Source organism: Passer domesticus, chromosome 1 (genome assembly GCF_036417665.1).
Source record: "Passer domesticus isolate bPasDom1 chromosome 1, bPasDom1.hap1, whole genome shotgun sequence".
Classification (NCBI taxonomy): domain Eukaryota; kingdom Metazoa; phylum Chordata; class Aves; order Passeriformes; family Passeridae; genus Passer; species Passer domesticus.
The window spans coordinates 90535565-90548853 of record NC_087474.1 but is presented as its reverse complement, the minus strand read 5'-3'; the positions used below and the strand labels follow the sequence as shown (position 1 = coordinate 90548853).

Below are 13289 nucleotides of genomic sequence, written 5' to 3'. Positions count from 1 at the left end.
GCAGACATCATAAATTATAGCAAATTTTGCCCACCCCTCAGCTTTCATGTCCTCAGTTTTCTTATCCAGAAGAAAAGTGAAATTTAACTATTGAAGAAATTGTTAATAGTTTGTGTTGGTTTTGTTGTTGTTATAGTTCAAAATTCTGTTCATGCAGTATTTGGGAAGGATATGTAAAATATCTAAGAGGAAAGAAATGTGGCAAAGTAACTCATAAACTGGAAGCTTTCAATGCAGGGAAAATCTATGGAGGATTCTAATTTTCATATTCAGTATTTGAACAGCAGTTTCTAAGATATTTAACAAATTATTTATGCTTCAATCAGAATAAGCAGTCTTTATAGTAATTCTTCTATTTTTACATAGCATAGTACTTCCTTGTGTGCATATACCTTTGTGGGTACTTTTCATCAGTTGAGCTTATATATGATGTACTACATTTTTTTGAGCAGCTCAGTGAACTGTAGTAGTACTCTCTTGAGAAATTAGTCATAGCTACTTTACTTTGTCTTCATTTGCCTTTAAATACAGTCTATTTTGATAGTGAAGCACTAGACATCTGATTACTTGATATTCACTGATACTGAAAAAAAATACCTGTGCTTGAATGTAAAATTTCCCCGTTGCCGGGAAGCACACGGAGTTTTCTGTAGGTCAGAACAGACTGAGGAGACGTCAGCCATGATTGTGTTCCTTAAGTGATTACAGATACTTCCTCATGGTATCTTGGTGTTCCTTGTGTTAATTTTTGACTCATATTTAGATCACTTTCTGTAGACATGGAATTCATTCATTGATAAAACAGAAGCTTCAGCACAGTGTACAGTTAATGGATATATCAGAAGGGATGCAGATGGCCCACGAGATAGATTTGCCTTGCTCTCCGCTCTGACTGTACAGAGAGATGGGAACTTCTGCTGTGTTGCTCAGTGTTTCCATATGGTGAATTGAGTGGGAGCTTAGTTAAACTTATGTATACTGTGGGTTTTTTGGGTTTTGGTCATACAGTGCCTGTTTGTAAAGGGTGTGAACCAGGTTCATGCAATGCTGTCTTTGAGGTCACCTTGGTCTTTTTCTGCTCTTGAGTTACCATCATTAGTTACACTCTTTTCCACAGCTCAGGCTTGTCCTCCTGGGAGAAATCCCTAACCATGTGTCATCGATTCCTGAATTCTCTATAGAGGTTCTCTGCTACAGTTTTATCTGCACAGTTATCAGAGCTATCACAGAAAAATGGAGAATTTTTTACCAGAAGATCCACCACTGCTTTTCTTAATATCTAATACACATCAAGGGTTGGGGGGAGGCAGGGATGAGGTGGGGAAAAAAATAATGGGGGAAAAGACAGTGCAGAGTTCTACCCTAGAGAAATGACAAGGTAGAAGATTGGTCTGACTCAGGACTGCATTCCAAGTGCATTGGTACTGGTAGGATTCATAGCATGGCATCTTTTCAGAGCAGGTGCCTGAACCGAAGAAAGCTTTTGTATGATTGCATATTGATTAGAGTACTTGCTTAAGAAGCAGGAAGCTCGGTTAATTTTTTTGGACTGAGGAAAACTTTGAACTTGTCTCTTCTGGGTGAATGCCTATGAGACTTTAGAAGAAGTCTTGGATGGAGCTCATGTCCGGCTCATGTTGAAACTGGGCTGCAATGAAAAGGAAAATGCAGACTTGGGAGGGGAGAGATACTAAGGAAGAAGTATATAATGTTGCTTATTTTGTTCAGTAATGTTAATTGCGCTTGCTATTGAACAATCTGTTGGCGGGATGCATTTCACTCAGTAGCAGAAATATTAGCTCAAGCCAGAATAAATACAGGCAAAAAATCTGTTTAGAAATCAGTTAATCCATTTCCTGATTTTTTTATTTTTGAATTTTATCCCTTAGTGACACATTTCCGAATGAACTCCATGCTAGCCTAAAGAATCAGGGTGTTTTAAACAGAGTTTCTACCTGCATAGTCACTTACACTTTTACTTGTTACATCTACACTAAGTATGGCAGTGGCTGAGATACCTTGCACTGTCTTCCAGCTGCTTAATTCAGGTACTGGAAGCCATTGCAGAGCTTCATGTGGGCTGAATTACCCCACTGAGTATCTGAAAAGCCTGGTTAATTAGCTTCCTTGCCTGTCACTCACTGTTTCCATCTATTTTCTCACTTCAGCTACTTCAGTCATAAAACTGTAATTTGTTTTTCTATGACTGTGAAGATGATACTTATAATTTACTCCTCCATCTACCCATTACAGTATATTTTAAAAAAATTTTGATTGATTATATTCCTGAAGTTTTGCTTTAAATGGTCTATAACTTTATGAAGCTGGACAATTAATTTAGTATGTGCAGACTTTCAGCAGTGACATCTGCCTAGAGATTATGACAGCCACATTGTTGATTTCAGTTCAATTCAGTGATCATTTATTACTAAACCTTCCTGCTACATATCTCTGCATTTTCTATGCCCAGCAGTCTTTGTTTTCAAGCATTTCCTAATTTATAATTTAATTTTAAACCCCAGCAACGATTGCCAGTTGGAAGACCCTTTCTCCTGTACTGTGATCTGTCACACAAAACCTTTGTTCGCTAATCCATGTCTGCTGACATCAAAGCAGAATTGAGCAATTGTGATTTACAAATAAATATAAAATATTTTAAGGTCAAATGTTTTGCTGTACACCATGATCTTATATGTTTGTGGGGGTTTTTTTAGATTATTAGCTCTTGTGAAATGTTTAATTTAAACTATTTCTTATTTCTCTACTTCATAACAGAAGTTCTTCAGAGAAAGTTAAATATGTAGATTTTCCCCCTTGTTTTAGATTTATCTATTTTAGAAAAATTTAAGAACTCATATGTTACTTTTAGAAACATAATGCCATGAGCTTAAAGTTTTAGGGAAAGAAAAAGTTCTAGCAAATTGAAAACATCGATCATTTTTGCAGTAAAGTTGAATAGCTCCTGCTTTTAGCTTTGTGGAGCTGTGAAAGGTGAGATGTCAGAAATGTCACAGATGGAGGAACAAGTATAGCATTTAATGATGTTAAATCTGTGAGAAAAATAAAAGCATATATTTAAATCTTGCATTTTAAAGTTGTTATTTATTAAAGAAACTATAAAACTCCATGGGAGGTTTTTTGGTGAATAAAATGTATTCCACAAGGAGATGTATTTCTGTTAATTCGACAATATATCTTTTTCTTTTGAACCACCGTAGCACACTGTTGAACATTTTTTCTGATCTGTCTCTTTCACCACTAGCAATTCCTAAAAGATTCCCTGGTACATAGGTACACCAGAACCAGCCCATGAATGATCACCAGGAAAATCTATCAGAAACTTCATTATTTGATTAGCTGTGGAGAGTTGACAAAATTTTTGCCCCCTTTCTTCCTCCTTTTCTTCCAGACCACAAGTACTACGACATCAGGGTATATGGTACACTAGGGCCTTACAAGGAGACATGATAGAGACCTGCTTTGAGCAGAGTGCAGCTGTGTCTCAACTTCAATTTAATATTATCTTTAATATTACTTTTATTATTGAATTAGGAATTGCCTTCATTACTTTACTGTGTTTCTTTTGCTCTGAGTGGGCTCGAATGGATAAATGTGTTTCTTTTATTTGCAGTAATAAGCTGGGTACAGTTAAAAGTATTAGCATCATCACACAATATTGTGTCCTTTTCAAAGGTCAAGTGCAAAAAAGGCTTGGATTTTTTTAAGCAAGTTTATTTCTCGTCTTTATGGGTTGTTGCTTGCAGAGGGCATCTGATGCTGCAAGTGTGACCCCCTAAATCTTAAATCTTTACGTTCTGTGTTTTAAGCAAATGTAATTTTTTGGTAGTAAAGAAAAGTATATTCTAGTAGGCAGCTGTCAGATCTTGCTCCTTAAACACTGCTTATGATCACCAAGGTTACTATTTATAGCTGACTGACGGATAGCAGTGGATCAGGCTGAGGTAAAATGCAGGTCAGGCTTTTCATGTGTGTGGGTGAAACTTTTCACCCCTTAATCATACGGCACTGCAAAAGAAAACGTTGCTAAAAGAGCATAGCAATAACACAGCTTCCAATATTGCTATTAGGAGCCGTAGCTATTGTTTTACATGAGTAGGTGATGATCCCACCTAATTAATGCTCAGCAGTGAGCTCTAACATGAGCTGAAATTCTTTTTTCAGAAATGTGTACCTCATTGAGTAGGCAAACATGCTGTTCATTTTCATTCCTGTTTAATCCTAAATTAAAACAGTATCCATCCTAGCTGATTCTGTCATTCTATTATTGCTTGAGATGCTGCCAAGAATTTTAAAGGCTTTTTGAAAGGTTAACCTTGGCTAGAAACAAACAAAACCAAAATGCATAACTGCAGCAATCTTCCATTGCAAGCTAGGATTAATTTGTGTTAATATATTTATATAAATTCCCTGACACTTTTTTTTTTAAATCCCCCTAGATATTGGCAAATGTAATAATTTTTATCTGCGGGAACTTGGCCGGAGCGTACCACAAACACCTCATGGAGCTGGCGCTGCAGCAGACATATCAGGACACGTGCAACTGCATCAAATCCCGTATCAAGCTGGAGTTTGAAAAGAGGCAACAGGTAAAGGAAAATCCCTGTCTGGGTCTGCTTTTCTGTTTGCACACTGTCCCCCTATTTGTATCTGTGTAATCCAGCTTGTTAATGGGAAAACACTTCCTGAATTACTTAAACTTCATGAAATGTGCCAAGTCTTTTGAACATGGTTATGCACAATTTCCATCAGACTGTAAGAAAGTGTTACATTTATTTCTGTTGTCAAAATATGTTTTTTTCTCACTTGTTCTACGAAAATATTTTACGATAAAGAGAGTTAAAAACATTGTATAGATCCTGTGTGCACACAGTCTCTTTTGTTGTCCTCATGCAATGAGCTGTGAGATGTGCATGTGTGCTTTTGGGAATCTTCAGTTCTTCATGCCCAAGACCAGTGCTGGAAGATATTACTGCACTGTTTTTGAAAAATATTTGAATCCACAATATTGACGAATCACGTGATACAGTTCTAGAGGTCAGGCTTGTTAGGAGGAGCTAGAGAAATTGTATAATGATACTGTCATTTTTTGCAGCAGTTGAATAAAAGAATTCTCTGCTTTATATAGTTCTTTTTCTCTTTGCAAGTTCTGTACAGTGCCTGTCATCCTGACAGATAGGTGCCTCATTTAAGAGAATTTGAAATACAAATCAGTTCATCAAGTAGTAAAGAAGATAGGTGCATTTTGCTTTGAAGGTCACCAAGACTCAAACTTCCATGAACTGTTAAGGATCAGAGAATAGAGACACTGACAGGTGTCTGTGGTCACAAAAATGTTTTAAGGTTTTCAAGATCCATCACCAACACTTTTTTCTTAAAATAAGCAAATGGAAATTCTGCACAAGGACTTTACCAGGTCGTGTGTTCAGAGGGCTGTCCTTATTCTGCTGGGCACTTGGCTTGCATACTGGCTGAAGTTGCTACAAAATATTTCAAGTAATCTTAAGGAGAGCAGTTTACAGTAAAAGAAAGTTTTTATGATTAGATACAAATTTGCATAACTTGCTATTGCAGAAGAGGTTTGTAAAAACAGTCATTTATCTTTGCACCTCTACCTCCAAAGCTGTGTGCAGGGAATGGGTGGACTTTGAGCACAGTTGTAAGGGCCTGGGTTTCTACTGTCAGTAGCTTTTCCCTCCAAGAATAGGAAACACATTGGTTTATCTGCAAGAAGCAGGAGGGTTGTGTTACTGGACACTGAATTCAAAGGAGTAAGGATGCTTTCTGTAATGTCTGCAGTACTTACAGCAGACATCTTTCTAGCTAACGTTCTCTGCAAATGTGTATTATTTTGCTAAACATTACTAGTTTCTATGGGAAGGCATAAATAAGTAGCTTTGGTGTACTGTCACTTCTGAAGATCTTGCAGAAATGATTGAGAACCTGACAGTGAAGAGAAGCAGAACTACCAGGGATTCTGTGACAGATACTTTCTCTTTGGGGTTTGTAGTACTTGTGTTTTAAAAATGCTGTAGCCTAGCAAGATGTAAAGAAGCAAAACCCATCTTTCACTAATAAATGTTGTTGTTCTTATAGAATAATAAAGGAAATTGTACATATTTATATATATATATGTATTTAAGTGTGTGTTGTCATGTTTGTGTTTTGATAGGAATAAATCTGTCAAATTAGTTAAGACATCTACACAGCCCTAAGTAGTGTATTGCAGGGCTGGATTAGTAACAGATGGGTCAATGTCTTATTGAAAAAGTCAAGTATTCTGTGGAAGTCAGTGATCTTTTCAGCTGTCAGTGAGCTCAAAAAGAGCTCATTAGATCTTCAGAACTTCTTCTCTAGATTTCTTTGGCCTTTATCCCCTCAACTCCTTAATATATGTCCCTTATCTCAAGGTTTTTCCAACCAAAAAATGAAGACATCTACCTCCATATTATCACACTTAGGAACATTTAAATGTGAAAAGGAAAAATGAGGATTAATTTCATAAGGTGGTTGGGGTTTTTTTTCCCCTCAGGATTAACGCACATCTTTGTTTGCAGACATTAATTCAGAAGTGGATGTACTTTAGTCTGCTTTTAACACTGCTTGTTTTGCCAAGAAGATACAAAGGATCATCCACATTGTTAGTACTCAGGAAGCAAGTCAATCATATTGGTGACTGTTTTTAGAGAACTGGGGTACAGTGAAACAGTAAGAGCACGGTGCATTTTAAAAAGCATCGGTTTTGATCAAAGCATTTATTAGCCTGTAAAAGGTTGTAGCATGACCCTTGATTCTACATCTCTGTAACAGGAAAAAAAAATTAATTTCATTTACTTTACTTTATATGAGCTAGTTTTGTAAAAGTGCAGAGCGTAGGATGTGCTTCTAAATTATTAGGGCTCCAGGTCAAATTTGCACATTTTTCCAGATCATGGATGTCATGTGTTTTATAATTGTTTTTGAAAGATGTACAGTTTATGTTTCAAATTATTCTGTGAATTTCCTTTTATGTTATTTGAGAGTAGGCTCATACAAATGTAGACTACTGTTGTTTTCAGTTATTGGGGTTTCTTTTGTGTGTCTTTGAATAGCCTTTTTGAGAACATCATTTTGATAGATCAGTAGATAAGCATACTAAAATACCACTCAACAATTATGCCAGAGAACTCAAGAGAAACCCCAGATTCATTGTTTTCAAGCGAGACCAATATGCATTAGAAAAAGGTGAAATGGGTGGGATGTTTATGAAGTACACAGGTACTCAGGTACAAGTTAGACATATGTACCCACACCACTGTGTATTTCTGCTGTTGGGCACAGCAAAGGTTGGCTATCCCCAAAGGGATGGGAAGCTGCGGGTGGTGACACCTCCCAGCAGGGCAGGGGTCACTTTTGAACTCCTGTGGTAAAAAGCAGTATTTTCAAAGCCCACTTTGGTGTTTCTCACACACCTTTTATGTCTTTTCAGAGTTTATAAAAGAGAAATGTGGAACTATTCTGATCTCTTTTTAATTTGCAGCCTTATTCCAAGATATGTATTTAAAATAGCCTCTCATGATGTTATTTGTCTCCCTGATAAAAGTCTGGCTGACAGTTTGTAGGGGTGGTGACTCACTAGTGCTGAGTGCAAGATCTTAACATGACAGCGGTATAATTGCTCTTCTCTCTCTCTTCTGGGGCTTTGCATCATGAGACACAGGAATATACACTGAGAGGTTCTTACAACACTGCAGGGAGGAGTTCATAAGGTGTTGGTGTTCAATGAGTTCTCTGAAATGCTGTCTTTGAGAAGGAGGCAGTATAATGATGGTTTTAGAAACAACACTCAGGTAGCAGATGAAAATGAATGAGGTTTCAAATCATTGAGTGGGATTTTAATTTTTTCACTGAAACTTGGGGAAGCAATGCCATTCATTAAAGGAACCAAAATATTTCAAAATTGTTTTTGAATTAATCTAAACAGAGAAGCCTCATACATTTGTGAAGCTTAAGGCTGTTAGTAAAGAACAGAAACATTGAAATACATCATTTGGAACTAATATATGAAATATGAATTCCTGCAAGTTTAATTAATGTTTTTTAAAAGATAAGCTACTAATATTTTCATGAATATGCAGTAGTTTTTCTAAGAGATTCCTCATTTTCCTTTTCCTCATAGCTTCAAGGCTAGTAAATGGGAAAAACAAAAACTAATGTTGGTCTTTTAAATTTTAGACTCCATTCATTACTTCAGCAGTGTTTGTGCTCATACACATGTGTGATGCCTGTCCTTTCTGTTAATTGATGTGTCAGTACTAGAAATAAATTCTGTTCTGAGGAAATGTTGAATTTTGCATGGTGGACCATGGGAGAGATGGATAGAATGTGGAAATAGAAATTGGACAGGGTTCAATGAAGGGCTACAGGGGTACTTAGTAGCAGGGGACTGCTGGTCACGACAGATGATGAGACTTGGGAACTCAAGGTATTTAGCCTGGAGAAGAAGAGGCTTGGAGGGGACAACTAACATCTGCCTAGTACCAAAGGAGCTTACACAAAAGGTGTGGTCAGATTTCTCAGAGAGGCACACAGTGAAAGGATGAGAGACAATAGGCTTGAACTGTGACAGGATAGATCTCGGCTGGAAGCAGATAAAATATTGTTTTGAGAAGGGTTAAACACTGGGAAAGGCTGCCTGGAGAGATGCTGGAATCTGTGAGCAGAGAGATTTTGAAGCCGTAGCTGTATCAGATCTTATGCTTCAATTTTTGTGAGCAAAAGAGAACACATGATAAATACAGAGCTCAGAATCTCATTAGGCTAATTAAAGTCTTAACAATCTAATGAAAATACAAAAAAACCTAGTTACAATAATAATAACTGTCACAGTCCACACTAATTAACACAAAAAAGCATAAATATCGCTAAAAATGTTATGCAAAAAATATTCAAGTGTATTCCCTTTTTTCTCTGGTATTACCCTCAGTCTTCTGTAACCCTGTACCTCCCCAAAACAGTACTGCCATTGCCATGGGCTTTGTACTGAGTTTGCAAGGCCCCAGGGTTAAATCTCTCTGAATTTTTTTTTACCTTCCTGGAGCTTTATTTTTACTTAACTGCAACAGCAGTATTTCTATGAACAAGGTGGTTATAGGTAATTAATTTTTTCTTGTGACACAGCACAAACATAGATATTATATAAATAATAGTAATGAGCAACTACTCTGTGAAGAATGAGATACTTACGACTGTAACATAAGGTGGAAAATTGCAGACCTGACATGACAGTGGAAGAAATGAACACACAGAATGCAGTGGGGGGCAATACATGCACGTGATGATTCGAGATGGTGCACAGGCTTGGCACTGCAGACTCCAGATCTAGAGCTACATAGATCTATAAGATCTATAAGTGACCAGTCTCCACTAGTCATTTGAAGAAATGCGCACCTGGGCCTGGTCACAAGTGTTTTAGGGGGAACAAAGAGCAAGAGGAGAGACTTGCAGACCAGCAAAGAAAGAGCAAGGTATAAATGTGTGTGATGAGATATGTAAAAAGTATTGCAAAGAGATCCTAGATTGAGGAAGAAGTAGCCATCAGTATCAACTTCAGCATCATATTGCTCCTCAAAAAGGGCTTCAGATGCTTATGACTTGCTGAAAGTTTCACCACCACTGCCAGGCTGAAACCCATACACATTAGGACCCACAGGAACAGTTAAAGCATGAGACTTTTTTACCAGAAAAAGGGTTGTAATCTAAGAAGTGTATGCATTACAGTTTGAACCATATTATTACTACTATACTTTTGCTTTCTTAATATAAAAATCTTTCTTTATTAGTTTATTTTATTTATTTTTTTCTAATAATTAGAGCAAGAGTAATACTGATACTTGAATTAGACTGTTAAGTTTTCAGTTATGCTATAAAGAAATGTAAACTAACTATACATTCTTAGCTTTAGATGTGTGTATGTGTGTATGTACATTATACGGCTTGTTGCCTTTTAGTCCATAAACTAGATTTTGGGTATTATGCTTCATGTGTCCCTCTGGATTGTGAAATGGATGATAACAGTGTTGCTAAGGCAGAAAGCAGGTGTTTCACAGCAAGATGTCTCAAGTTCATTAGGAAGATGTAAATACTGGTGATTCAAAGCCCCTTCCTCTTCAGTTTTATTCCAGTTAAGGCTGTGCACTGCTGTCCCCCAGTCCTGTTACCCCAGAGGGATTGTTTGTCCCACGGTGTCAGGCCTTAGGTACTCCCAGGGCTAAGGCACTGTAGAGAGGCAGCAGGCACCAGACAGCTGCTGCCACAACTAAAAATCAGGCAAGGCAAGCACAGAGAAAACTGGAGACCCAGTGTTGGATACAAAGCATGTGATGTTGTGGTGAAATTGTATTTTCTCGGCTGCAGAAGCCGTGAGCAACTTCATCTAATTTTGAAATTAGCTGTGTTTGGAACACGATGTAGGACTATGGATCTCAAGAGGTCCCTTCCACCCTGAATTTTTTAGTGAATCTCGGGTTTTCTTTAATGTCTTTCCTGTAACAGAGTGCTGTGACTTACAGGAATACTATGATTTCAGATAGAAAGAAATGAAAAGGTAAATATTACTTTGAATCATATCCTATAATTGCACTTGAATGTTTTTTGAATCAACAAAAAGTCCTATCAGGTGCTACTGAAATTTTTTTCAAGTTTCTTGTACTGACTACTTACAGAAATGTAATGCCAGGAATAATGTAGCTATTTCTGCTCCTAATTTTTGATGAGAATAATATTAATTTTGCAAGAGGAATATGTGTTTGTCAAGAAAAGTTGAGTGATTTGATAATCAGATACCCGTTGTTACTTTGTTATGTTCAGGTTGTCCAGTCACTGAAGAATTTGAAAGAGACCAAATACTCATGATGACATTACAGTAACAAGAGTCTGCAATTAATTTCCCCGCAAGGCCCAGTATTTAGTATGAATCTGAAACTTTCAATTTTTCAAGTTTTATGTCACAACTAAGACCTGGAGATAAAAAACTGTAACGAAGGTAGGACTGAAAGGCACAGAGGCTTCACATATGCCTGGCTGGCCAGAGTTCTTGTAAGGTAGAAAAGATACTCAGATCCTTGCCTGCAAAAGGGTCATGCACTGCATTAGCAACCTGCATCTTGTTTATGTCCCTGGAATTATTCTTTCATAATACTTCACTGCTTAAAAAGGTGCTTAGGAGCTTCTGCCTTGTGGAGATGGAGCAGTGAGGAGGGTGGTTGGCAGCTTTGCAGTTTAAAAACTCCAGAGGTCTAACAAGTGTGGGATACTTCCCTTTCAGTGCTTTTTCAGGGATCTGGGAAATGACCTTGAAATTTATAGCAAAACTCTATTGGCAGACGACCACTTTTCCTAACCATTATTTTCCAGTTTTTCTCTCCTGAATTGTTTGCAGGAGCTATGAGGGACTTCTTATGTAGAAATAAGGCTTTGTCATGTTTTGAAAAGTTATAAAACGTGCCTTCCACCCCAGGGAATTTATATTTCACTGTAAGGGGAAGAGATGCCAATATTAGAAGTCTAGTTACCTGCATGAAGACACTCATAGTGTCCACAATTCTGAAATTAATGGCTTAGCAAATGCCTCGTGCAAGTATCTGCTTCACAGATCAATAGAGACACTCCAGTTCTTGCATGTAATGTTTTTTCCTACCTCAGGACTTCACTGTGAGAAAAGGTCATTTAGCATTTTGCAGTGAACTAGATGAGATTTCAGCTGCTTCTCTGTGTGTTGATCTGCAGTAATTTATTACATTTAACATGCTCAGATAAACTGATGAGTCATGTTGCTTTGTTTTATGAGGAAAATGTGTAGTTTAAGCAGATACTAAGTACCACATTTTCATAGATATCCTGATAATTTGGATGAAATACATAGCTGGCAGGCAAATGTTAATTTTTGTCATGGCACCTGCAATTTTGTCAGCCACATTACAAAGGCTAAAATTAATAGGTGAAAAGTCATTCTTTTTAGAAAGAGAATGTCTTTTGACAGCGAGACCAAAGTTTTCAATTGTTCATTATTCTCATAATTCATTGCCTCATTTTTAAATTGCCACTTTATTGCCAGATAAAATTATTGAAATCCAACTAGATCCCATTGTCCTTACTAACCTTGCTATGTCTTTTTCAGATCTCCACATTAGACATTATTCTGTACAGATAGGGATTACAGGGTTTTGTGCCTACAGAAGCTACACTTAGATCACACAGATTTTGATAATCCAGAGGCCTGATTATTATTTTTTTACATATAGAATTGCTGAGTCATATCATAATTATTTTTATGATAAAACCATTAAAGGTTCTCTGTAATGAGGATTTTCCAGGTATTTGTTCATTTGTGTGACCTTTTAATGATTCATTATTTTTTATATCATTTTTGTAGCAAGTGAACTGAACACACTGTTGTCAATTATGTTCACCTAAGGAGATAAAGATCCATAAAAAAATCTTCTTATAAGTCTCAGGGACACATTGGCCTTGTTAGCAGCAGCATCATGCTGGGAGATCCTGCTCATCTGGGTTATGCTCACAAGAAGTTATGTGTTCTTCTAACATTGTTAACAATCTTATGACTTCTAAATATCTTCTTTATGTCAATCCTAATACATTTTGTTCTTTAAATGATTGTTCACATGGACATTCACACTGGCAGTACACATAAACTAAACAATTTAAGTTGGGTGCATTTGAGTCCTGTGTGTCAATGTGTTCTTCCCCCTTGCTTTACTTAGCTCAGGTTATAATGGAAAAGTGTGGTCACTGTCTTTAAGATCTTCTTGGGAATCTGGCTATATTGGGACTTTTCTAGAAGTTCATGTCCTTGTCCATGACATAGATATTACTTCCAGCTCCTTTTAGATTGTAAATCAGTTACCTTTCTCTCTTTGTAATATTCTCTTTCTTTCTTTACTCCAACCCCTACCTTCCTTTATCAATTTTCTGGATCTGAAAGGCTTCATACTGTGGGAAAAACCATTAGGAGAAAATACAGCTCTGCAGAATAAACTATTCCCAGTTGCTTTCAGCCAAAAGCATGTGCCAAAGTGGTAGATGTCAAGTATAGAAGCCCCCTCAGTGACCTGCTAGGAGCTCAGCTGGTTGTGTTCAAGACCAACTTCTTTCTAAGACCTGCTATGAAAGCTGTAAGAACTTAGAGTACAGTCTCCTCGCTCCTTCCCTTAGGAGTTGCTTTTTGTCACCCTTGTTCCCCCCCCGAGGTGCACTGCAGCTGCACTGCAGTC

The 13289-nt window shown here is 37.2% G+C and overlaps 1 protein-coding gene across 1 annotated transcript in view; it reads left to right on the top strand.

Moving 5' to 3' along the window:
• ADCY2 (adenylate cyclase 2) overlaps positions 1 to 13289 on the top strand; it is a 206010-nt gene that overhangs the window by 95530 nt on the left and 97191 nt on the right. Inside the window, exon 4 of the mRNA XM_064428914.1 lies at positions 4458 to 4607. Within this exon, the coding sequence (XP_064284984.1) occupies positions 4458 to 4607 (150 nt within the window). The remainder of the gene's footprint in view (positions 1 to 4457; positions 4608 to 13289) is intronic.